A 24581-nucleotide genomic window follows, 5' to 3' on the forward strand; every position below is an offset into this window, starting at 1 on the left:
AAAATAACAACAAAAAAATGTCAGTGATCAATTGGTATTGCTCTAAATCTCAAAGATTCAATATTCAGCTGTGGAAACATGTTAATAACACTACTACATTAAAGTGAACTACAAAATTGGCAGTGCATTAGGAATTATTCTGTTCCTTCAGATACTGTCAAACATAGAAATAGTGTGGTCAAATGGGGAGAATTTGAGTTTTGGAGTCAGAAGATTATATTCCCATTCAGATCCATATTCCCATTAATAGCGGTGTAACCCCTGGGGAAATTTCTGCACTTCTCTGAGTTTAAATTTCATACAAGTAAAATGAAAATAATATTACTTTTACTGAATAATTACATTAAGAATTAAAGTTAATGTATAAAAAGCCCAGCATATGATAGTTATGTCAGACGTTTGATGCAGGAATTTAACCTGACATCATGTCAAAAACATACTCATCTGAAACGTGGTGATGGCTTTTCAACAATTTTTCTTGCTTTTCCCTAACACCTACTAACATATTAGTCAATTATATTCCTTACTATCTTTACAAGTACTACTGTTGTATTATTCGATGGGGTGATGAGGAAGACAGGAGAAAGAAAAAGCAAGAAATAACACAAAAAGATAATAAATGCTTCAGCTGTTAAAAACACTGTCCTGGTTACAGAATGTCCTGTGGGTAAAAAAGTCCAAAACAATTTTGCACCTGAAATTGAGAGATTAGACTTAAAGGATGAGTAATTCTCTTGTACTGAAAGAAGAAATCTCTTACCTCCACGGCTTATACTCTTTCTCTCAGGATTTCAAGGGCATGATGTACTTTGTATTACACATCTCAAAGTTCCCATTAAAATTGTGGGGACCCAGCAAGACACAGTTATGTTGGTGCATGTTACCCCATGAATTCTGATCCTTCCAGTAAGTGCAGAACATAAGCAGAAAATGGGGAACTGCAAGAAAGGGGACGAGGGGAAAGGAAGGAAGGTGGTGGAAAATGATCTAAATGACACTAAGAGATTAGTGCCCAAAGATATGCAGGTCAGAAAAAATAACTAATATGCAAATAATTAGAAATTAACTTACAGTTATAAATACTGTTGCTACAAAATACTGGATATTAATTTCTTTTTAATTACTTAAACTTCCTTGAAAATTAGCTTACCAGAATCATAGCTTGGAGGCTTCATATCTCCCTGATTCAATTCTGTCCCATATTTCAACTTGTGGTATTTGGCTCTAACAAAGAAATAAGAAAATACAAACCATCTTAAAACACAGTTAAATGAACCTTAAGATATGTAATAGGAGTAGTTATCAGTATGCAGTAGTCCTGACTAACTTTTAACTGTTCAAAGCCTTCCACAGTATCAAAGTCTTAATGTAAAAGTGCTTCCCATTATCATTTTGCTGTTATACCATCAAGTTCTGTTACAACAAAAAAGTAATAACACTGAGAATGATAAATCTTGTTTCTATAATTATGAATGAACCCTGTAACATTTTACTTTCTGCAGTATTCAGATTTTCTTGAGGACTGCCAGAGTACAATTCTATCAAAAGCAATAGATAAGTTTGGATTGCGAAACAAACTTGAAAAAGACTAATCTTTCTCAAAATTGAGCTTTTTTACCTTTAAGAAAAAAAAGGTCACCCATAATACTCTGCATTGTCAGGCAATTATGCTTTGCCAAGTATGCATTAGAGTGAACAATCCAAAAGAGGGAGGAGGAATCAGCTTGAATTATCAGTGTTGAATCAGACATTCTCGAAGAAATAAACATATTTTTTAACAGTCAAGGTATCTTCTGCCTTTTTAAGATGAAGTCAGGAAGAACTGTGAACAGGAATATTTTCTCTTAAAAGTTAACTAGATGTTATCATCTCTGATTCATGTGATTTAACCATCTCAGATTAAACCATCTAAGATGAGAAAAATAATCCAAATAAGGTACAAAAGTAAAAGGTAAACTAAAAATGAACCATACTTAAGGTTGTATATTTTTACTTGCTTGCTTCCCCCAAATATTGAGGCTATTATAATATTCAATATAATAAGACTGGGATAAAAGCAACAACAATAATAATTTGAAAAACCAAATAATAAAGAAGGAACAAGGGCTTCCCATGTGTTGCTATTAGTAAAGAACATGCCTGCCAATGCAGGAGACATAACAGACGTGGGTTTGATCCCTGGGTCAAGAAGATCCCCTGAAAGAGGGCATGACAACCCATTTCTAGTATCCTTGCCTGGAGAATCCTATGGACAGAGGAGACTGGTAGGCTACAGTCCATAAGGTTGCAGAGAGTTGGAAGAGACTTAGCACGCACAATGGAACAGAGTTAGCATGCACTCATGCACGTAAGGGCAACCAAAGAGCTGAATTTGTAAGTTATTTTTTTCTTTATAAAAGACTAACTGAGCAGTTACTTTAAAATTTTTATATTTCAAGAAAAGGATAAATAAAATGAAAATCATTTGCTCAAATGTGTAAAATATTGGAATTCTTCATCCTATTTTGAATTAATTATTTTTCAGTCATAGCAGGAAAAAAATGAAAATTTTATACAGAGGGGAATGTTAAGAAAATCTCTGAAAATTACAGATAACTGATGTTCTATTTCTTAAGGTAGGTGGTGGGTAATTAGTATTTTTTATATTAATCTTTATATGTTTTGTATATGAAAAGTTTTGTGATAATATATACCCACTAAAAAGAAAAAAGAACATCTTTGTGTGCAAATATGGGATTGAGCTTTAGACTTAAGTTAAAAAAAAAAAAAAAATAAGGCACAAAATACTGTATGTGTGTATGTGTGTGCGTACATTTCTGTGTGTTTTATATGTGTGTGTTATGGTTTTTAAATGTAATGGTCAATCTTCAGATTTTTCAGACATGTACTTCATCTACCATAAGATGAAGTAACAATACCTCCTATAAGTCAAAATAGCAATTAAAAGTAATTGGCCTGAAGACAGAATAAAAGCAGTAATGAAGTTTTATGGAGTTAACTTACATATTTTTGTTTTATATATATATATTTATATGCACACAGATACATATATAAACACATATGAAAAAAAATTTCAAACCCAAAATGCTGCACTATAGTGCATCCTAGTGGTCTTGGGAAAAACTACAGCAGAGTTTACAGAAAAGGGAATAGAAAATATTCTATACAATGTATATAACAAAACACTATGAATAACATTTCATAAAAAATTAGATAAAGACAAAATAAAGAACTGCTGTGTTTGCTACAAGCCGTGTTCCCATAAATCAGGGTCTCCTTACTGAATTGTTCAATTCACTGAAAAACAATTTACTCACAGAACTCAACTTAGTAACATTTCTTTTGAAGTCAATATGCTAAAATACCTTTCCACTTTTATTATTTCCCATTGTTTTAACCCTTCATCTTACTGTCAACAATTTTCTTGTTCCCTAATCTTTTTCTATCTATATCTGACTCCACGTTAAACAGTAAATCTCATGCCTAAGAACTCTACATTTGATACATAGCTACGCCTCCCAACTGCCCTTTACTGGATAAAACTGCATGAAAATCATATAATTACAATATATTAAAGATATTAATGACATCCCATTACGGTTTTGTTTCAAAGTCAATTATTACATATGATATGCTTGGAATATAACACAGCATTCCAACCACACTTTAAATGTTGACAAAAATAATTTGATTAAATCCAACAAACTGTTATTAAATTATTATGACAAATACTGCACTTACTGGCTGCTGGGAATAATATGCAGCTTATAGTTGCTTAAGGGTAGAGGTAAGGAGATAAAGAAGAGACAGAAATGTAAATAAATAACACTGTGGATAAGAACTATGAGTTATACCAAATGTTACACAAATTCAGATAAGGGATTATCTAATTCTGTCAAAGGTCCTGACAGTAGTCAAGGACAGCTATCAAAAAGAAAGCTCAAAACCTGCAATCAGTTTTACAATCAGACAAATGGATTGCTGAAGAAGGTATTTTGGTCAGAAGGGACATCTTAAGAGTGGGGGAGGGGTGTGGAAAAGCACAGTGTGTGTGTGTGTTTGTGTGTATATGTACAGGACTAGAAAGAGGCCTGGATGTAAACGGCTTTACTAAGAACTCTGAAATTAGCTAGATATTTTTATGCAAGGTATAACATTTGTGATTTAGAAAATGAATCCTGTGGATGTGGAAAATAAAGATTAGAATGAGAAAATGTATTAGAGGCAAGGATGATAGCTGGGTTTTTACATTGGAGCAGACACAAGAGATGCGGAGCAAATGGAAGAAATGTTTCAGAATTATATTTTATATAGTGCTTGAGATTCTTCAGTATAGAACTTCCTGAAAAAACCTGAGGTTATACCCCGTGTGTTCTTGGAAAATTATATGTAATTTTTTCATTTTGTAAATTTTATCACCCTTTCAGGAATGCTCTGTTAAACCCATACTAGGTGAGTAATCTTTCTGTAATGTTAAAGATTCAGTTTTACTTAACTGTGGACCTTTTTAAGTGGGCCTAGTTAGAAAATCTATAACCAGCAACTCAAAACCATGATCCTTACTTGGGTTTTTACAGGTTAAATGACAAGATGCCTAGAATTTGCTCTAAAATAGATTTGAGATTAGGCAAGACCGACAAAAATGTTAACTGTTGAGGCTTGGAGGTGTATATAAAAGATATTAGTCTCTGTATAGCTGTGTTTCAAATTTTCCGCAGTTAAAAAAAAAAACAAAAACTGGCTTAAGGCATTAGAAAAAATAATTTTAAAATGAAAAGAACTGAAATGCTTTATGGCTCTAATTTTTTTAAAAAATTACTAGGCATTATAAAAATAATTTCACAGTGAAGAGAACTTAAATGTTTAAGAGCTCTAATTCACAAAGCATTTTTTTAATTACTTAATTTATTACACACTTCAGTGGTGCCATACATTAGGAGATTATTCCCAATGTAATGGCACGAAGTTCCATGAACTTCAAAAGATATGAAATCAGGGATACTTTTCCAGGAGAATCCCTTTAAATTAAAAAACAAAGAACAATCTTCCCTAGACTCAGCCACTAGCTGTTTATCTTTTATGTTCTCCAAAGTCAAACTACTTGAAAGAATAAACAACTCTATCTGTCTCCACTCTATCCATCCTTCTCACCTCTCAATCCCCTGTGATCTGGTTTATGTTCCTGCTACCTCACTAAAGCTGTTCTGGCAAGGATACCAACAAGCACCTAATTGGCAAGTCCAGAACTATTTTCAGTATACAACTTGTGATTTGTTTGGCATCTGCAACTGTCAAACTCCCACCTTCTCTAGCTTGCTTCCCAGTCTCGGCTTTCTCCTTCCTTCCCCACTACTCTTTGGTTAGTGCTTCTTTCTCTGTCTTTTCCTCAAACCACTCCTGCAACTGGCTCCTGCCTCTTCTTGTTCCACGCTAGTTCTGTTCGTTTCAAAGTTCTTATAATTTTACCCACAGTATTGATGATTCCCAAGTACACATCTCTATTCATGAATCCTCTTCTATATCTGCTTTACTACCCTTTTTATTTCTAACTCACTTTATAATTTTCAAACTTCTCTCTCAAGCCAGAAACCTGGAAATCATTCTTGAATTATCTTTCTTCGTCATCCCCAATACCAAGTCACCTCCAAATTTTATGGAGTCTAGTTAGAATGTTTCATAGGGAATTCCTTGGTGATTAGTGGTTAGGATCGGGCTTTTACTGCCAGGGGCCCAGGTTCGACCCCTGATCAGGGAACTAAGATTCTGCAAACCACATACTGAAGCCAAAAAATATAATATTAAAAGTAAAAAATAAAATGTTTCATAGTTGATGACTCCTCTATTCCAGCAGTTAATATATCATTTCTCATCCTAAACTATTACAATTTTCCAGCCTGTATTAACAGATCTTTTCAGTTCATCCCCCAAACTAAGGTCAGAGTGATTTTCTAAAATCTTTTTAACACTATTCTATGCTTAAACCTTTCAACAGTACAACAAATAAATGCAATATATATTCCTAGACTAGACCTTGGACCAGGAAAAAAAAAAATACTACAAAGATTATTACTGGCACATTTGGTAGGAAAAAAATGCTATAAAGATCATCACTGGATTGCTTCTGGGCCTCTAAGATCAAGTAAGGTCATCACTGAAATATATGAATATGGGCTATATTACATAACAGAACTATGTTAACATTAAATTTCCTTAATAATGAACTATATTTATTTAAGGGAAAGTCCTTGTTCTTAGAAGATACTCTCTTAAGTATTTAGGGGCAAAGGGGCATAAGTCTGCAAACAAGTAGCAAAAGACTCTGGGGGAGGGGCGGGGGAGGGGGAAGACCATGAGTATACAGAGAGAACATGATCCAAGTAAATACAGCAAAATGTTCTCAACTGGTGAAATCTGGGTACAGTATACAGTTTGTTCAACTTCAATTAGTTTGAGATTATTTTAGAATAAAATGTTTTTTAAAAACTTCCAATGTAAGACAGGAGTTTGAACTCCTTAGTTAGGCTCTTCATGATCGGGCTTTTGTCCACCTCTACCATTACAGCTTATAAATTACAACTGACACCCCTACCTTCCACACACAGTAATCGCAAATTTCTAAACATACCATACTGCTTTGTCTCATGTCAAACATACCATCTCCACGTCCTGAACCTTGGCAAACAGCTTATTTTTTATGATGGTGTTCATGTTTCACCTCCTCTAATTACACCCTCCTTTCTACTTCCACAGACTGCAGATCCAAATAACCACTCCCTTCTTTGTACCCTGGGTACCACTGTACCCTGTGCTGACTTCTCCCATAGCATCTCACTTACTGCACTGCACTTTTGTGATTTATGACTCTGCTTCCTGCTACTCTTAGCTGTGAAGGACAAGAACTGTGACTTGCTTGTTCCCAATTCCAGCACAGTACTTAAATCGGATGGATAGATTAATGAATATGTTATTAAGAAGGGAAACACATACACATGCACACACATACATACCATATCCGTGTCCTTGGTTAGTTTAGTATTTGTATATTTCAATTTTTCTGACTTATACGATAGTATAATGTACTGGTAGAGTACAAGCTTCAGAAGCAGACAAACCAGAGGGATCTGAATCATAGCTCTACTGTAACTCTGTAACTCTAAGTTATTTAGTTTTTAAGCCTCAAGGTCTAATACATAGTAGTTAATAAGTAGTTATTATTAATGTTATTATGCTCTCTGATTATGCCTATCATTTAGATTGCTTAAAATCTCAGATATTCCCAAATTACACACTTTTAAAAGTGTTCTCCCCCCACCTCCCCAAAACAGCTTTCAATCAACCTCTCAAGGAATGAAAAGAACCACCAATTTTTCACTAAGAGGTCAATCTGTTTTCAGTCTCTTGTGCCATTTAAAATCCCACATGAAGGTAAACACAACTAATAAAGCTTTATATCTCTTGATATTCATAAATATCATCTGCTAAATGTTATTTTATGGTAGTTTTTCAAACAAGCCATTCATCAATTTCAAAAAAAATGAAAAGGCCATGTGATCAAAAACAAAGCAAAATACAGAATTTCAATATCACCTTTCAAGTACTCAGTAATCTAAAACAAAGAACTGTCTCATGCTGCTGACAAAAATTCTAAAGACCATCTGCTAAAGCAAATACTTAATTCATATGAAAACTTCCAAAATTCGCATCCATGACCTATTGTCCTTTACTTGCAAGCCAAGATTAATTCTTGAGTATTTTAGACACTTAGCAGAACAGAAAGGTAAGATTCACTTCTGGAGAGATATGAATAGGTGATAGCAAAGGCTAAAAATATCAAAAAGAAAGATTCTCAACACAGTCTGCCAGAGCAGGTTTTTTCCATGGAAAATACATCAAACTGAACAATACCAGATGATAGGAAAAGGGAGTAAGTATTATAGAAACTTCCTTTACAATTCAAAAACTACTTTAATTCTATAAAGAAATGGATATTGACAGTTCAGGAAGTATACATATTTCTTCAGAAAGGACAGAGTAGGGAAAAAAGTTGTTAAAATTTTTAAAACCATATACATCAGTTTTTGGTCATATTATTACTAAACATTCATCACCAAATTAACATATAGCAACCATTTCTAAATGTTTATTACAAATACTAGTTCCTGAATTCAAACAGAACACATTAAAATTTGAACCTGTTTTAGGAGTAACAGAAAAATTATTCCAGTAAGAGAATACTACCTTCCATTTTACTGAATTACCTTTCCTGTTTAAGAGCATATTCCAGCATTTTGATTCTTCTCACAAGATCCTTCTTCAAGTTTTCTTGACCTTTCCTTTCCCCCTGAAGAAAGGCAATCTGAGCCTGAGTAAGGAAAAGAAAGACAAAATGCAGTTTAGATGAAATAAACTTTTAAAAACTTAGCTGAAGAATCTTTGGAAGATAAAACAATTAAATATAAAAACATTTCTTTTTACATATCTGTCACAAAGTAAACAGAAAGGCTCTGATTGCAAGGGGTGGAATGCTTAACTTTTTTTTTTTAAAGGACATCTATATGCATTTTACTTTAGACTACAGATGTTAAGACAACCAACATAAGTGCTGCTGCTGCTAAGTCGCTTCAGTCGTGTCCGACTCTGTGCAACCCCATAGACGGCAGCCCACCAGGCTCCTCCATCCCTGGGATTCTCCAGGCAAGAACACTGGAGTGGGTTGCCATTTCCCTCTCCAATGCACGAGAGTGAAAAGTGAAAGTGAAGTCGCTCAGTCACGTCCAACCCTCAGCAACCCCATGGACTGCAGCCTACCAGACTCCTCCATCCATGGGATTTTCCAGGCAAGAGTACTGGAGTGGGGTGCCACTGCCTTCTCCGAACATAAGTGCAGACATATGCAAAATACAGTACAGTTTGCTCAAGAGTTTGTCTTTTAAGGCACTGAGGGGTGTTCTCCTTTATAAAAAACGAAGACGGAGAACTACCACAAGTCATACTATTCCACTTTTAGGTATCTATCTGAAGAAAATAAAAACACTAATTCAAAACACTAATAAGCATCCCCATGTTCACTGCAGCATTATTTATAATAAATAGCCAAGATATGGAAACTAAGTGTCCACTGACAGATGGCTACTGAAGATATGCATACGTATGTATATATATGCATGTGTATGTATAACACACACAACTGAATATTCAGTCCAGTTCAGTTGCTCAGTCGTGTCCGACTCTTTGTGACCCCATGAATCGCAGCCGCCAGGCCTCCCTGTCCATCACCAACTCCCGGAGTTCACTCAGACTCAAGTCCATCGAGTTGGTGATGCCATCCAGCCATCTCATCCTCTGTCATCCCCTTCTCCTCCTGCCCCAATCCCTCCCAGCATCAGAGTCTTTTCCAATGAGTCAACTCTTCGCATGAGGTGGCCAAAGTACTGGAGTTTCAGCTTTAGCATCACTCCTTCCAAAGAAATCCCAGGGCTGATCTCCAACTGAATATTACTCAGCCATAAAAAATAAAATCCTGTCATTTGCAATAATATAGATGAACCGCAAGGATATTATGCTAAGCAAAGTAAGTCAGGTAGAGAAAGACAGAAACTGTGTAATTTCACTCACATGTGGAATCTTACAAAAAATAAAGATGAACAAACAAAACAAGAACAAATACATAAATACAAAGAAGAGATCTGTGGTTACAAGAGGCAAAAAGGGTTGGGGGACAGGCAACATGAGTATAACGGATGAACTGTACGGTGGTAATTGATGGTAATTGGACTTGTGGCAGTGATCATTTTGCAGCATTTACAAATATTGAACTACAATGCTGTACACTTGAAACTTACACAATTTATTTTCAGAGTGAAGATGAGGAAAGTGGGTAAAGCAAAATCATGAGTTCTTATAATAAGCCTTGTAAAGTAAGAGTTCTCAGAGCTTCACCATCTACTTAAATTTTATGATGGATTCCTTGTCTCCAGAGACTATCCTGGACATCTACAAATAAGGAATAACTGCCTTTTCTCAATCCCCACCTTTAACCCCACCCCCATTTAGATTCGATATGCAGGGGTAAAGAAAGTGAAAGGTGGGAAAAGGAAAATCAGAGCCAGTGGCCCTCCATAATTTCCTGGCCCCACCCAAGTATTACTAAAGAAAGAAAGAAAAAAAAAAACCCTACATTTTAACATGAATAAATTGTAATACTCTCATCTTCAGTCAGACAAAAGGGGATAGGAAAGAACAGTCGTTCAGAATAACTAAAAAATACATTTAGAACTGAAATAATACCTTCTACTTAAGGAATTAAAAACTATCTTGCAAGTACTAATCTGTTAAGGTAACTCATAACACCACTAGGAGAGTGGCAGGAGATCTATCTACTTAAAGGCCCTCAAAGACAGCTATCAGGTTCACTATTCTCACATTCTTTCCCCTCTCATTTCTATTATATTAACTCAGATAATGTTATTTATATATCCACAGTGCTTTCCATTTAAGTAAGCAAGAAATTATATTTAATGATGGACCTTACAATATCCCTAAGAAATTGTGGATGATCCAACTAAAGGTTTAGTGAATGAACATCAAACTTCTTAGTTTAAACGACACCCATTTCTCTCTTTACAGTACCATAATAAACATAAAATCCAACTCACTGAGCTTCTTATAACTTTGAGAATGTAGGTTCTGTCATGTTTTTGTTGTCATTTCAACAAACTCTTAAAATTTATATTGCCGTTACTAGAAGGATTATTTTTATCTTATTGAAATATGTAAAAATAGGCTAAAGATGATTCAATTGTACACAAAGAGGAAAATGTATCAAATATCTGTAATATCTACACTAAACAATTATAAAACTTTTTGAAATTATTTGTTCTACAATGAGATTATTTTATATAAGCAGAGTAATAATACATGCATTAAAGAGTGACAAAAATGAATGTCCTTCAAAAGGATATGACAGTCCAACTTATTTGGTCAAACAGTGCTTTGGCCTAGAAGACAGTCTTCAAAGTGGCTTTAATAAAAATTTAACCAGTATAATCAAATAATCAAAATAATTTTTAAAAATTACCAATTTCTTCCTTTCTATCCCATTTGACTAGTTCTGCATTTCTGCCACCATTCTGTATTTCTGTCCTGGGTGATTCTGACACTGCAGCCTCTAATGCTCAAAAATCTTTACTGTGACTCATTCCCCAACCCACCAACTACTTCTTATATTTCCAGACACTTGTTTCCCCATCCTCCTATCAATTCACACACTGGACTACTTAAATATTTAATACTAAAAGACCCAGAATTGTTGAAAAGAAAGATTACAAAGAAGATGGAGGTGCCTGGAAAAGGCAAAACAAACAAGAATAATAGGAATATTTGTGATAGTTCCTAGTGATCAAAGAATATCTCTGTGACATTTCTGCCACAGATGCAAAACCTGAAATCAATCATACGGAAACATCAAGCAAACTGAAGTTGAGGGGCATTTTATGTTAACATTCTTATAATCTTCAAAAGCGTCAGGTCATAAAAGTCAAAGAAAAACTGTTTCAGATTGAAGGAGATTAAAAAGACCTGAAAACCAAATGTAATCCATGATTCTGTTCTAGATTTGGCTATAAAAGTACATTATTGGGAAAACTGGCAAAATATGAATGGGATAATCAAACGGTAGTAATACATCAGTGTTAATTTCTACATCTTGATGGCTATGTGTGGTTACACAGGATAGTACTTGTCTACAGAAAACAAACACTGAAGTATTTGGTGGATGGCAATAGGTCATCAGGTTGCCTGGCACCTTGCCCTCAAATGGTTCAGAAAAAAAACTTATTTGTACTGCCCTTCCAACTTTTCTGTCAACAGGAGATTTCTGTTTTTGAAACAAACACTATGCCAACTTCCTTAATATGATAAGACACAAACAATTAAATTCAAAAGCCAGTACCATGTGTAATAGAGAAACCTAAGAAGTAACGACCATCAGGAACAAAACAAGGATGTCCATTTCTTACCACAAATATTTAACACTGCTCTGGTGGTGGCCACTATCATTAGTCCAGAAAGAAGTAAGTTTGGAAAAAATGAAAATTAATTTAAAAAGATGCATGCAACCCAATGTTCATAACAACACTGCTCACAACAGTCAAGACATGGAAAGAACTCAGTGCCCATCAACAAATAAATGGATAAAGAAGATGTGGTATATATATACATATATCTACAGACAGAGCACTATTCCCTATATATACGTATGATACACTGGAATACTACCTTGCCATAAGAATGACATTCTGCCATTTGCAGTAATAGAGATGAACCTGGAAAATATTATGCTTAGGAAACTAAGTCAGAGAACGACAAGTACTGTATGGTATCACTTGTATGTGAAATTTAAAAAATAGTACAAATGAATGAATATGCAAAACAGAAACAGACTCACAGATATAGAAAACAAACTTGTGGTTACCAAAGGGGGGAGAGAGGTAAGTGGGGAGGGACAAATCAGGAGAATGGGATTAACAGAGATAAACAAGACTATATTGTATAGTACAGGAATTACAGTCATTATCTTGTAATAACATCAATGGAGAAAAATCTATAAAATACTGAACCACTATGTTTTGCATCTAAAAAAATATAATACTGTAAATCAACTATACTTCAATTAATAAAAAATAAGTTTATAAATTAAAAAAGGAAATAAAATCATATTATTTGCAAATGATTTGACTGGATACCTGGAAAATCCAAGAAAAAATAGACTATAAACTATTATAAAAATATGGGAATTTCAGTAACTACATATAAAAATAATAAATTGAAACCCAAGGGCTTCTATAAAAACAACCAGTTAGATGATATAATGAATGAAAACAATTCCATTTATAATAACAAAGTAATAAGATTAGAATAAACCTTACAAGAAGAAAATAAGAGGTATACAAAGATTACTTTAAATGCTACTGAAGAGCATAAAAAATGACGTGAACAAATGAGAAGCAAAATCATGTTCTTAAACAAGAAGAACAATTTTATTTTTCCCTAAATTAATTTTATTAATTTTAAATTTATTTAAATTTAAATTTATTAATTTTATTTTTCCCTAAATTAATCTTATAAAATTATGCAAGCCCAATTAAAATACAAATACAATGTTTTTAAAAACATCACACATGATGAGCTTAAAGTACACATGGAAAAATAAACAAGCAAGAATAAAAAAAATTCCAAAGCTCTGAAATATTTTAAAACGTATCATCATTTACAGTCACTTAAAAAGTGGTAATGATGCACAAAAAGACACATGTATGGTACAGACAATCCAAAAACAAACCCAAATACATACAGGAATTTAGTATAAATTAAAGGTGACACTGTACATCATTAGGGAAAATGTAAATTATTCAATAAATGTTGATGGTAGCCATCTGGAAATTATTTCTCATATCAAAACAAATTGCCAAAAGGATCAAAAACTTAAAGGAACCCAAAAGTATTAAAAGAAAAGGTAGAGATTGTTTTATTCTAATAATCTCATGGAATGTCTTTTTGAAAATAAGACAAAACCCAAAGTCATAAGAAACTAATAAATTTCACCTCAAAAACAAAATTTATATATGGTAATTTAAAAGTTGCTGAAAAACTATAACAAATAAGACCATTTCTTTTTGACAAAATGTCAAAACAAAATCAGAGAAGTAGTAATGCCACCAATCACAAGAGTGTGTTTTTCTTTATATATAAAGAGCACCTACAAATTAATAAGAAAAGGATCAAGAACTCAACAGGAAAAAACACAAAGAACATGTTGATAGAAAGGAAATACAAAAGCTCAAACATATTAAAAAGATGTTCACTCTCACAAGAGAAATGCCAATTAAAATTATAATCATATTTCTCCTTTTCATCAGCTTAATAAAGTTCAATAATTAGATAATATGTTGGGAAAAATGCAACTGTATGTTGACTGTGATAGTGTTAAATCAGGTTCACCACTACTGTGGACAATCTGAACTAGTAGATAAGGTATGAATATAGCTTTTAAGTGTTACAAATAAAATATTTGTAGTACAAGTAAAATTAATAGTAATGGCACTATTTTCAAGAGAAAATTTTGGAATTATCTTCAAGGACAATAAATATTTAAAAATTCCATAAGTTTTTTATACTGTATACCTAAAAAGAGGCCTCTAATTTCCTAACCGTTAGAAACAAAAAAAAACAAACAGTAGATATTTTACAACTTAAGTCTATATGATAAACAGGAAACTTGTTATTATTTTCAATTCTAATTTGTCAAAAGGATACATATAAGGAATATAAATCTGCTATATCTAAGTAGGTTTACCTGCACACATGGGAGTATCTAATAACTAAATTATTTTAAATAGTTTTTGAGACCATTTAAACTATCTTGTACTCTAAAATGCTACAGGGTTAAAATTTAAAACTGAAATCAATGAAAAGTATATTCAAAAAGAAATGTACACAAAATATTAGTTTGGGTTGGCTATTTTTCAATTGTTTTTCTGTCATATACTATGGGAAAGAAAGAACATTCACTTTTACAAAAACCTAAAATAAAGTGCCAAAAGACAACTAATATAAGTTTCTGTCAACAGAGCACAAACTCACAAATAACAAGAGAAATACATGAAAAGTAAAAGTCAATAAAATAGTTTACTTAAGCTAAAGAAGAGCACACAGTGAAGTTTCAACAATCTGCTCTATACTGACATCTTAATGTCTTCTATAAATTATACCTATTTCCTCTGAGACGCTTTGGACTACATTATTCTCGTGCATCTAGGCTGCTAGTTGTTTTTCTCTAGGCATACGATCGTCATCTCTAGCTGGCCCTCTCTCCTAAAGACAGTGCAGTCACTTGGCAGCATCTAACTTTAGCCTCAGAATCACCTAGAGGAAGTGTTGAAACACACATTGCTTGGGCTGGCCCCTTCCTCATTTCTGATTCAACAGGTCTGGAGTGGGGCCTAGAACATGCATTGTTATTAAGTATCACACATTACCAGGTGATGCTGATGCTGCTATTCTGGGACAATACTTGGAGAACCACTGACCTACACCATCTGTGACATAGTTAGAAAGCCAAAAATAAAGCAAATAGGCTGCTAAAGAGCAAATAACTGAGCTGTCCCAGAACCCCAGCTCTTTACAGAGAATGATGAAGTCTTATAAACGTCCTCAAGCTGACAAACAGGTACACACTAGCTTTTTGATTCTCTTCCAAGTTCCTTGTGTATGACTGTATTTCTAGCAGTCTCCTTATCAGAAAATAAAATCAACCATTTTAATTCAGTTTAATAACAGTTTTGGGGAATACCTACTACCTATCACAGTTCAAATTGTCATAAAGGAGAATATAGTAAAGACAAATAAACCAAGTTGCTACTCATAGTGCACTTTCAATTCAGTTTGGGTACAATACCAGTATACACATATATAAACAAACAAATATATATATAATATACACACACATATATCCATATATATTCTTCAGATGAAACATTGGAGGCTACTAACAATTGGGGATTTGACTCAAATATTCACATTTATTCATTTGACAATATTAACTGAGCATTTACTTTATTGTTGTTGTTGTTGACTCTTTGTGACCCCATAAACTTCAGCACACCAGGCTTCCCTGTCCCTCACCATCTCCCGGAGTTCGCTCAAACTAATGTTCGTTGAGTCAGTGATGCTATCTAACCATTTTTATTTGTACCAGGACAGTTACTGGCACTAGGGCTACGGTAGTGACAAAACAAGTAAAACAGAGCTCACAGTTCAGTGGCTGAAACATGTATGCTGAATAGCATGTGCTGTCTGCAACTAGAATCAGAAACTCTTACAAGTAAAAGCAGTAAATATAAAAAATAAACACAAATAAAATACAGTGAGATGCCTATTAATTCTGGAGTTAAGTACAAAACTGATATATAACTCAAAAACTGTATTTTAATCTGGTATTAACTCTACAGCTAGCTTTATCTTTTAACAAACTGTGAGTTCCTTGAAATTTTCCTCATAAACAAAGTTTCTGTGCCATTATTTTTATTTACCTAACATTTCAAGAAAAATGGGGTGGATTTTTTGTTTTTCACCACTCTGCTAAACACAGTATGTAGCTAATCTCATTTAACCGGGACTATCACACAATTAAAATATTTTCTTTTATCATTAAATTTTTTAAGTGTTTATGATTTATCTCATTTCCAACCAGAGATAATAATCCCCTTGAAGACAGAAGCCTCATTCATGCATTCAACAATTATTCACTTAATGCCTTCTATGTATGTGCCTCCCACTTGACTTGTATTAGGATATAAAGGCAGAATTCCTGCATTCTACTAAATTATAACTCTACTGAATACAGTACCTACTAAACAAATAGAAAAAAACTGTTCTGTCCCAAAGGACCTTAGTTATTCAATGTTATTTGATTAAAAAGATAAAATTTTAGTCATAGTAAATGACAAAGATAATAATAAACTAGAAGTATAAAAAATTAGTATAAGCCACAAATTTGTTTTCCACATAGCTTTGAAAAATTTTTCAATTTTTAGTTCTTTCATCTACCACACCATCACTATGAAATGTGAACTGCAACTTCTATCATTAAAACAAAAGGTTTTGATATTAATATATGAAAATTATAAATATTTAATATTCAGGCAAAAGCAAAATGACCAAGGCAGACAGAAAATATAATAGAATCAATTTCTTAAAAAAACTTAGGATGCCTAATCCCTTGATTGAATGTGTTTAAGCCTTTCTCTTATGTTTCACATGTAGGCAAAATCTTCCTGTTTACTTACATTACTATTTTACCTCTGAAAAGAATATAAGCAACCAGTTGTCCAAGACAATTTTTTATCTTTTGCTGTCTTCTGATAGTAAAAATATGTTATTGTTCTAGTAATAATAGAACCCAAGTTTATGGATTGGATTGTTTTTCCCCCCACCACAACAATAAATTATATATAATTTTTTTTATAATGACAAATAGCACATAATTTCAAGAAAATTATGTGAGAATAAAGAAGAAATTCACGATCATGAAACACATATTTGGTGAAACATTAATAGTCACTAAGTGATTGAACTAGCAATTTGGCCTAAGTATTAATAGAACCATCCTATAAATAATTGATATTACACACACAGATAAAATGCTTATACATATTGAATGCTGCTGCTACTGCTAAGTCGCTTCAGTCGTGTCCGACTCTGTATGACCCCATAGACAGCAGCCCACCAGGCTCCTCTGTCCATGGGATTCTCCAGGCAAGAACACTGGAGTGGGTTGCCATTTCCTGCTCCAATGCATGAAAGTGAAAAGTCAAAGTGAAGTCGCTCAGTCGTGTCTGACTCCTAGCGACCCCATGGACTGCAGCCCACCAGGCTCCTCTGTCCATGGGATTTTCCAGGCAAGAGTACTGGAGTGGGGTGCCATTGCCTTCTCCAATACATATTGAATAGGACTTAGAAAACTATGCATTTGTGAGTGATTAATAAGCAATTTTCCAATATGCTGATGAAACCAGTAAAAAACAGATAACTATAAAAATATATTTGAGAAAGTTTGGTGTCCTCTATTACCAGTTTTTATGGACTCATTGCTACCTTAACTCTTTTTCATATAATCTTCCTTTATCTATTGCTTATCAAGTTTATTAACCTCCATGTCTGCTGATTCAAATTTAATTCCAGAAGATAATGCTGAATATCTATTAAATTTAATCTATTTTGTTCTTGCAAGAAAATTTAAACTAAAAAAATACTTCATTTTTCTAAAATAAAAAGAAAACAGCAAAATTTTTTATTTTCTAAGTATACCAGAGCTGTTGCTGTCTTTTTTTAAATAATATAAGTATCACACAGGAACACATTCCTTTTCTGTAGCCACTTAGGGACCTCCTGGTGCTTTTGTAGATCAAATACATAACACATGACACCCCATACCTTATCCCTGATAAGCTAAGGAGAGGCAATGATAATATTCAGCTTTTCCACTATGGCTTACAAAGCACTTTCACATACCTATCTTACTATTATGTATCTTATTATAGTTCTTCACAGGTTTAATATGATCCAGGAATCAAAGATTCCAAAAAAAGCATTCAGTATCTAGTGTTTCTAAAGTTCATTTGTCACTTAATAATGGCAAATCGTTTGACCTAAGTTTTCATTTCCTCATTAGTAAAAATGCTGATAATATCCTCAAACTCAGAATGTTACTGTAAAGTTTAAACTATGTAATGTTTACGAAAAGGTCTAGCACACTTGGGTACCTTTCAAAGGGCCTATTTATTTCCTACCAAAAACCAAGTCAAAAAATAGAGAACTACCCGTAAAAAAGAAGCAAAGCTGATTCAAAATGGCCCCACCACCAATGCCATTAATATAGTAATAAAAAAAAAAATTGCTTGGACAAATGTGTATTTGAACTATTCAAGAAGAAAAAAAGAAATAATTAAAGGAAAGGAAAAAGTACTGTTTTTTTTCCCAAAGGGAATGATCTGTACCTAGAACACCCAAGGAAACTAAAAATTAAAAGATTACAGATGAATTTAGCTAAGTGGCAGTATATAAAATAAATCCATAAAACCAGCAGCACTCCATTATTTCCTTTTACAAATAAAGGGCAACAAATAGTTACCCTCCAAAAGTAACTAAAATCGAAAGATAGTTCACCAGGCTTTTCCATATGAAGTTTTCTAGATGGCCTCAAGCCTTTGCTTCCTTTGCTCCAATTCAAGCTCACCAGAAACAATTTTTTGAATGCTAATTTGATTCCCCAGGTTCTCTACAGCAGTGCCTGGATAGAGGTTATAAGTCTTCTGGTCACCAGAAGGGCAATAACCACTGAAATTTAAAATAGAATTTCATCTCTTGTGTACTTAGTTACTAGGTCTCAATTTCCCAAGAATCGGAAGTACTTACGATGCAATAATAAAGGGTTTGAACCTTATAGAGCAGAAGACTAAACGTTAAGATAACGGCTGCCCTTCTCCCATGCGCACCCTGTCCATGCTGCTCTAGGGCATCTCTCTTTCATGTTAACACTATGTATTAACAGTACACACTGAAAAGACAGTAACAGTAACAATAACAAATGAATAATAATGCAATGTATTCATTTAAAGGATAAATATATAAAGAAAAAAATAAATACAGAAAACTGTAAAGCACTCAAGAACAGAGCTGCCCACCTGAACTTTCTGAAGAGATGGACATTTCTCTCTCTGTGATACAATGAGGTTCCAGAAAGATTAATAAATAAAAGCACTACTCATGTTCCTGACTAGAAAAATAATTTAACTAAGATAGCACTAATATCTAAGTAAATGTATAGATTCAAAGACAAAGTATTAAAAACCCCCTTGGGATAATTCACAGAACTTGATAGACATATGGCAAAATTCTCAGGAATGTGAAAATAGGAATAATAAAGGAAATTAGAAGGAAAAAACCTCCATATATTTCAGCATAGTCATGAGGCAAACACACACTAAATTTTAAAACATAAGACAGAAAGAATAGCTCCTTTCCAAGGAGAATTAAATAATTGTTTAAAGATATAAACCCACAAGATCAAAGAGAATATAGAGAGGCCACAGGCATCAAGGGGTGAGAGAAAACAGATGAAGAAAGTGTACTTACTTAGCAGCTCAGAAACCTAAGTACCTACAGAGGGAATTCAATGAGAAGCTGGTCGATTTCCCCCAAAATACCTTCAACAGTTCAGAAATTAAGAGGTATGAGATACACAGATGAACAGGTGTATTACAGGCTTAAAAAAGGTGGAAGTTAAAACTATATGAAATGCAGTCAAACCTAATGGAGTCCATCCCTACTCCATGCAAGAAAGCAACTATTTCTAGCCCACCACCCCAAGATACTAGACATTTAGTCTCTGAAGAAATGGAAACACAGAGGTCCTGACTCAGAACACCAGGTACAGGAGAGGGCAAGAAAGGGGCAGTGACCGAAAAAAAAACAACCACCAAGATGACTAAGTGAAAGCTTTAAAGGTAAAACCTGTAATCTACTTCCTATCCAGGTTCCATCTATCTCTGCAGTTAGGCTCTCTATCCAAGGCAGGTGATAAGACTACCATTTGCTAAAAAACAGAATACAACTCAGAAGACAAAAAGAATTATTGTCATTTAAGTATGGCATTCAGGGGTCTTTCAACAACAAAAAAGCCATTTCACCTGAATCAGATTATCCTTCAGTGAAGGCCTGATCATACTGTACTGAAGGCTCCATGTTAGACACCTTGTCTAGAAACAGAGGACTTCCCAGCAGTTTATGAGGGCTACATTCTTAAAAATGGTCCATCCTGACATTTGAGAAAAGTCTCTATCCAATAAAATATAGACAAAAACATAAGGATTAAAAGGAACACAAAGGAAACAAGACAATATAGACACAAAACAAGTTTTCAAAAGATCTCCAATGGTCTCAGGGAAATAACAGCTAACACTGACTGGGTACTTCAGATTATAGGTAATTATTGCACTTAATTTTCATAGACTCCCATGAAGTGTTATTATCATCCCTGTTTAACTGATAGAGAACAATATGACACATAGAGATTCGTTTGTCCAGGGTTAATTAGCATGAACAGGATTCAGACCTAGTTCCAGAGCTAAACTTCTTAACAAATAAACAATGCTTTGCTGAAACAAGAGATGATATTGCCTCCACAAAATAACAGGATGCTATCAAAATGTTTAGAGATCAGAACTTTTTTTTTTTTTTTGCAATTAAGACTATTTTACTTTATTTGTGTAGTAAATTATATTAGATTTTTTGATAAATATTTTGGGGTTAGATGGACTAAAATTAGTAATCTTCAGTAATGCTGTCTCATCATATGGGCCCCAATCTTATCTAATAGATTACTTGAACAGTTTGGTTTTTTTCTTCTTCCAGTTTTATTCAGATAAAATTGACATTGAGCACTGTATAAGTTTAAGGTATGTGGCATAATGATTTGACTTATATACATCACAAAATGATTTCACAATAAGTCTAGTGAATATCTATCATCTCATATAGATATAAAATTAAAGAAGGAAATATTTTCCTTATAATGAGAACTCTTAAGATTTGCTCTCTTTTATGTAACATATAGCCATGTAAATTATATTTAACCTGTTGTACACTGCATCCCTAGTGCTCATTTATCTTATGACTGGAAGTACCTTTTGGAAAACAAAACTCTTTGAAATGGAAAAGATGAAAGTCAAAATAGGAAAATAAAATATCAAGAGATACAGTGAAGGATTCTCTCACAAAACAAAAAAGGCAAAGAAATGGAAAACAGACAAAGATAAGAAAGTAAAAAGATCAATCAAAAGGCCTAACACTCTAATAAATAGTTCCTATAAGAGAGACTGGACACGACTGAGCGACTGATCTGATCTGATCTGATAAGAGAGACTAGAGAAAATTCAGAAAAGGATATCAAGCAAATCATTCAAAAAAAATTTTTTTTCTAGAACTGAAGGACAGAAACAAACCTACCACCAACACAATGAATGCAAATTCACCGCTTACACCAAAACCTATCATAAAACTTAAGACAACCAGGGATAATCTTCCAAGACAAAAAAATAGGACAAATACAAACAGACGAGAATCAGAATAATATTGAGGCTACAATGAAATGAAACAATATATTCACATTCTTTTCAACCATCAGTCAGTAAATCATTTTCAGACATATAAATTTTCTAAACAGTTCTTTCCATACATCCTTCCTCAAGAGACTAATGATACCATTAAAATGAAAGGATAAACTAAAAAGAAGACAAAGACTTCAGAAAACAGAGGAGTTCTAACAATGGAGGGAAGCAATGAGTTCCAGGATAAAAGTTGATTCGCAGGCCTAAAGAGCAAGTAGCCCACATTAGAGCAAGACAGGAAACTCCAGGAATAAGGTCAAGAGTTTTTTTAAAAAAAAGGGGGACAGGAGGCTCCCCTGGTGGCTCAATGATAAAGAATCCAACTGTCAATGCAGAAGACCAGGTTCGATCCTTGGTCTGGGAAAATCCCACATGCTGCAGGACAACTAAGCCCGTGTGCACAACACAACTACTGAGCCTGTGCTCTAGAGCCTGAGAGCCACAACTACTGAGCCCGCAAATGGCATCTACTGAAGCCTGAACACTAGAGCCTGCGCTCTGCAACAAGAGAAGGTGTGACAATGAGAAGCCTGCGCACCGCAACTAGAGAGTAGCTCCTGCTCCCCGTAACTCGAGAAAAGCCTGTGCAGCAACGAAGACTCAGCACAACCACATAAAAAAATATTACAAATGGGGGAAGTGGGCCAGAGAAATTATCTGGTAAGTGTGATCACATGTAAATTTGTATCTAAAAGCTACTGAGTTTGTGAATAGAGCAACACTCAAAAAAATTAAACCATGGGGGAAAACGAGTTAATCATTAACTCCAAGAAAGCCAAAAACCTTCATAGGAAAAGAAAAAAATCACAGTACACAATCTGGCTGGTTCAGAAGTGGATATTATGTGTACATTCACATAATAATAAAAACATTAACTATAAATACTGAGACATACTGAAGAAAGTAGAGTGAAAGTAGAGTGGATAAGTGAAAGGGGATGATACAGCTAAGTTTTAATTTACCATACATGAAGTCTATAGATATTATTTAAAACAGATAAAGAGGGAGTAGTTTAAGAATGTTGTTTTAAAACAGGAATAAATAACAAAAAGGAAAGTTAAAGAGTTTTTTAAAATGGTTGATTCTGCAGAGTTATATTTGGAGGGAGAGAATGCCTTATCAGGGAAACTAGTTTTCCCATTAGTACTACAGACAGTCCCTGACTTATGAGGGTTCAGCATTACAATAGTGGGAAAGCAATATGTATTTAATAGAAACCGTACTTCACATTTTGAATTCTGATCTTTCCCCAGGCTAGCAATACTCTCATGATACTGGACAGCAACAGCAGTCAAAGCTCTCAGTAAGTCATGCGATCACAAGGAGAAACAACGAATACACTTACAACCATTCGAAACTCAAGACAACCACTGTTTTTTCCTTTCAGTGCTCAATAAATTACATGAAGTAGTCAACACTTTATGATAAAATAGGCTTTGTATTGGATGATTCTGCCCAACTTGCAGGTAATATAAGTGTTCTGAACACATTTAAGGTAGGCCAGGCTAAAGGTATCACGTTCAGTAGGTTAGATGTATTAAATGTATTTTCAACATGGTACTTTCTTTTTTATTTAATTGGAGGATAATTACTTTACAATATTGTGATGGTTTTTGCCATACATCAACATGAACCAGTCACAGGTATACATGTGTGCCCCCTCATCCTGAAACCCCCCCCCCAACTCCCTCCCTCTGCGTTATCCCAGAGCACTGGCTTTGGGTGCCCTCCTTCATGCATCGAAATTGCACTAGTCTCTATTTACAAATGGTACATTCCCAACCCGCTTTTACCAACCCTGAAACTTCCCACTATAGAATCTGGAAAGCCAAATGCTTTCCTGGTTAGATTCTCTTACAGTTACACGTAACCAAGTAACCAATGAGACGTGTGCTGAAGATGGAGAGAAGATAATTCTGGAGAAAGTTTATCACTCATTGGTAAAGGAGATTCACTTCAAAACAAACAGAAAACCTCAAACAAACTTTTCGTTGCTTTTTAGTGTGGTCCTGATGTCTCTAACCATAGTAATCTTGGAATCATAAGGTAACAAGAAGAAAGAAAATACGCCAGCACACTGGGGGTGAAAGATGCTAGAGGAGAATAGAAAGTTTCTTTATGTCCTCACTGAGCAACTATACCAGCTATGTGAGATAAAAAGACTACCCACCACCAGACTTAAGAGAAATATGAACTTTATATGTTATGTCTCTGTTAATAGAGTTTACCTGCAGCCAAAAGCATTCCTAAATGACACTAGTTTCACTATAGTTTAACATTTATACTGTAATTTTTCACTAGTACAAAATAAACTGCCAATGATGATCTTCATGCATATACATTTTTAGCAATTTTGTCTATTTCTCTGGGATAGACTATGACAAGTAGAATTACTAGGTCAAAGTATAACAGTTTCCTCATAGGTACTGACCAATTGACAATACAAACAGCAATGTATGAGAGTAATGTTTAATCATCTTCCCTAGCATTAAGTGTTCTCATTGATTTAAAAAATTCATAGACAGAAAAGGACACCTCATTGTGTTAATGTGCATTTCTTTGATGATAATTACTAATATGAACTATTTTGCCATATGTTGACCATTGTCTTATAACAAAGCCATCCAAATGCTCATAAAGAGATCAGTTCAATAAGCTACATCTTGGCTGCTTTTTAAAAATATTCTTCTTCCTCACTAGAAATGCTGAAAAATGGGAAAAAATCCAAACTTTATATAAAGATATAAAGGAAGAACCAACAGATCCACTCCTTTACCCACATTCCATTACTGAGAGGTTATCAATGTGAACAATTTGCAGAAGTCCCTTCTGAACTTTCCTATATGCAGAAACAGA

General features: G+C 34.0%; 1 protein-coding gene across 5 annotated transcripts in view; it reads right to left on the reverse strand.

The window, feature by feature from the left end:
* STRN (striatin) overlaps positions 1–24581 on the reverse strand; it is a 118140-nt gene that overhangs the window by 69466 nt on the left and 24093 nt on the right. For all 5 annotated transcript variants that reach the window (XM_055539806.1, XM_055539802.1, XM_055539803.1 and 2 more), the window contains exons 2-3: positions 8259–8362; positions 1151–1224 (exon numbers count right to left, since the gene is read on the reverse strand). In XM_055539806.1, coding sequence (XP_055395781.1) covers positions 1151–1224; positions 8259–8362 — 178 coding nt within the window. The remainder of the gene's footprint in view (positions 1–1150; positions 1225–8258; positions 8363–24581) is intronic.

The sequence above is a fragment of the Bubalus kerabau genome, chromosome 11, assembly GCF_029407905.1.
Source record: "Bubalus kerabau isolate K-KA32 ecotype Philippines breed swamp buffalo chromosome 11, PCC_UOA_SB_1v2, whole genome shotgun sequence".
NCBI lineage: Eukaryota > Metazoa > Chordata > Mammalia > Artiodactyla > Bovidae > Bubalus > Bubalus kerabau.